General features: G+C 43.8%; 1 protein-coding gene across 1 annotated transcript; it reads left to right on the forward strand.

Annotated features, from left to right (window-relative positions):
* The first annotated feature begins 448 nt into the window (after positions 1-448).
* Positions 449-1,381, forward strand: LOC109558026 (olfactory receptor 2A1/2A42-like). The gene has a single exon (XM_019959514.2). The coding sequence runs from the start codon at positions 449-451 to the stop codon at positions 1,379-1,381; it is 933 nt and encodes a 310-aa protein (XP_019815073.2).
* The last annotated feature ends 662 nt before the right edge of the window (positions 1,382-2,043 follow it).

Raw genomic sequence — 2,043 nt, forward strand, 5'->3', positions numbered from 1 at the left:
TGGGATTTAAATACCAATTGCTTCTGATTCTTTCTACTACCGGGTAGTTCTCCCACTGATTTGGACATAAGCAGCTCTTAGACAATCCATATTTCATGATTGTTTTCTTGTAATCTGGTTTGATATTTCTTAATTTCAGGACAATGTCAGTGGCTCTAGGTAAGTCTTTTGATGACATATTTCTCTTCTGTAAAATTGAATATTAGATAGAAAATTTAGTTTATTGAACACTTAACTTTATTTAGATAGATAAGTCTGTCTGTCTTTCTTTTTTTGCTTCCTTCTTCCTTCCTTTCCCCTTCCCTAACCTTTCTATTCTTTCTTTCCTTATTTATAATTCAATGAGTTCTTAAAGATGTTTATTAATAGTTATCCATATACCAAAAATATATGAAGTATTAAATAAAATAGATGTCACATAGCTGTCTGGTTCTCTCTTAATAGTGAAATGGAGAAAAATCAGACGATGGTTACAGAGTTCATCCTACTAGGATTTTGTCTTGGTCCAAGGATCCACTTATTCCCTTTTGGGCTCTTCTCCCTGTTCTATGTCCTCACCCTGCTGGGGAATGGGGTCATCCTGGGGCTCACCTCACTGGACCCCAGACTGCACACCCCCATGTACTTCTTCCTCTCACACCTGGCCATCGCTGACATGGCCTACGCCTGCAGCATGGTGCCCCAGATGCTGGTCAACCTCCTGAGTCCAGCCAAGCCCATCTCCTTTGCTGGCTGCATCACACAGACCTTTCTCTTTTTGAGTTTCGCTCATACCGAATGTCTGCTCCTGGTGGTGATGTCCTATGATTGGTGTGTGGCCATCTGCCACCCACTCCGGTATTCTGTCATTGTGAGCTGCAGAGTTGGCATCAGCCTGGTGGGGACTTCCTGGGCATGTGGCTCCCTCCTGGCCCTGGTCCACGTGGGTCTTGTCCTGAGGCTGCCCTACTGTGGGCCTCATGAAATCAACTACTTCTTCTGTGAAATCCTGTCTGTCCTCAAGCTGGCCTGTGCTGACACTAAGCTCAACCAACTTGTCATTTTTGCTGCTTCTGTGTTTGTCTTCGTCGGGCCCCTCTGCCTGCTGCTGGGCTCCTATGCGCACATCCTGGCCGCTATCCTGAGGATCCAGTCAGCTGAGGGCTGCAGGAAGGCCTTCTCCACTTGCGCCTCCCACCTCTGCATGGTCGGGCTCTTCTTTGGCAGTGCCATCATCATGTCCATGGCCCCCAAGTCCCTCCACCCTGAGAAGCAGCAGAAGAACCTTTTTCTGTTTTATAGTCTTCTCAACCCCATGATGAACCTGCTGATCTACAGCCTTAGGAACAAAGAGGTCAAGGGTGCCCTGAGGAGAGCACTGTTCAAGGAGAGTCATTTCTAACTGGTGACATTTGAATCCAAAAAAGTTCTCTGCTCTCTTATGTACGCCTTGATGACACAAGAATAAGGCTTCTTTCTTCCTTTGAAGGAAAATTTTTAGCTATACTGCATTCATTGATTTTTCTTTCAGATGTGATTTTATTGTTACTGTTAAGTCACTAAGCATGTTCCGTGAATTCCATGAACTGCACTCCAGGCTTCCCTGTCTTTCATTATCTCCCAGAGTTTGCTCAAACTCATATTCATTGAGTCAGTGATGCTATCCCACCATCTCATCTCTGTCCCCCACTTCTCCTGTCCTCAGTCTTTCCCAGCATCAGAGTCTTCCAATGAGTCAGCTCTTCACATCAGGTGGCCAAAGTATTGGAGTTTCAACTTCAGCATCAGTGCTTCCAGTCAATATTCAAGGTTGATTTCCTTTGGGATTTACTGGTTTGATCTCCTTGCAGTCCAAGGGACTCTCCAGAGTTTTATCTAGTAACACACTTCAAAAATATCAGTTCTTTGGCAGTCACCCTTCTTTATGGTTTAACTTTCATATCAGTACATGACTACTGGAAAACCCATAGCTTGGATTATACTATGATTTTTGGTTTGATTGCTCTGAATTTAATATTTCTGAAATTAACATTTATTTAAATTGATTTCCTGAGTCTACACAGT

Source organism: Bos indicus, chromosome 4 (genome assembly GCF_029378745.1).
Source record: "Bos indicus isolate NIAB-ARS_2022 breed Sahiwal x Tharparkar chromosome 4, NIAB-ARS_B.indTharparkar_mat_pri_1.0, whole genome shotgun sequence".
In the NCBI taxonomy this organism is placed as follows: Eukaryota; Metazoa; Chordata; class Mammalia; order Artiodactyla; family Bovidae; genus Bos; species Bos indicus.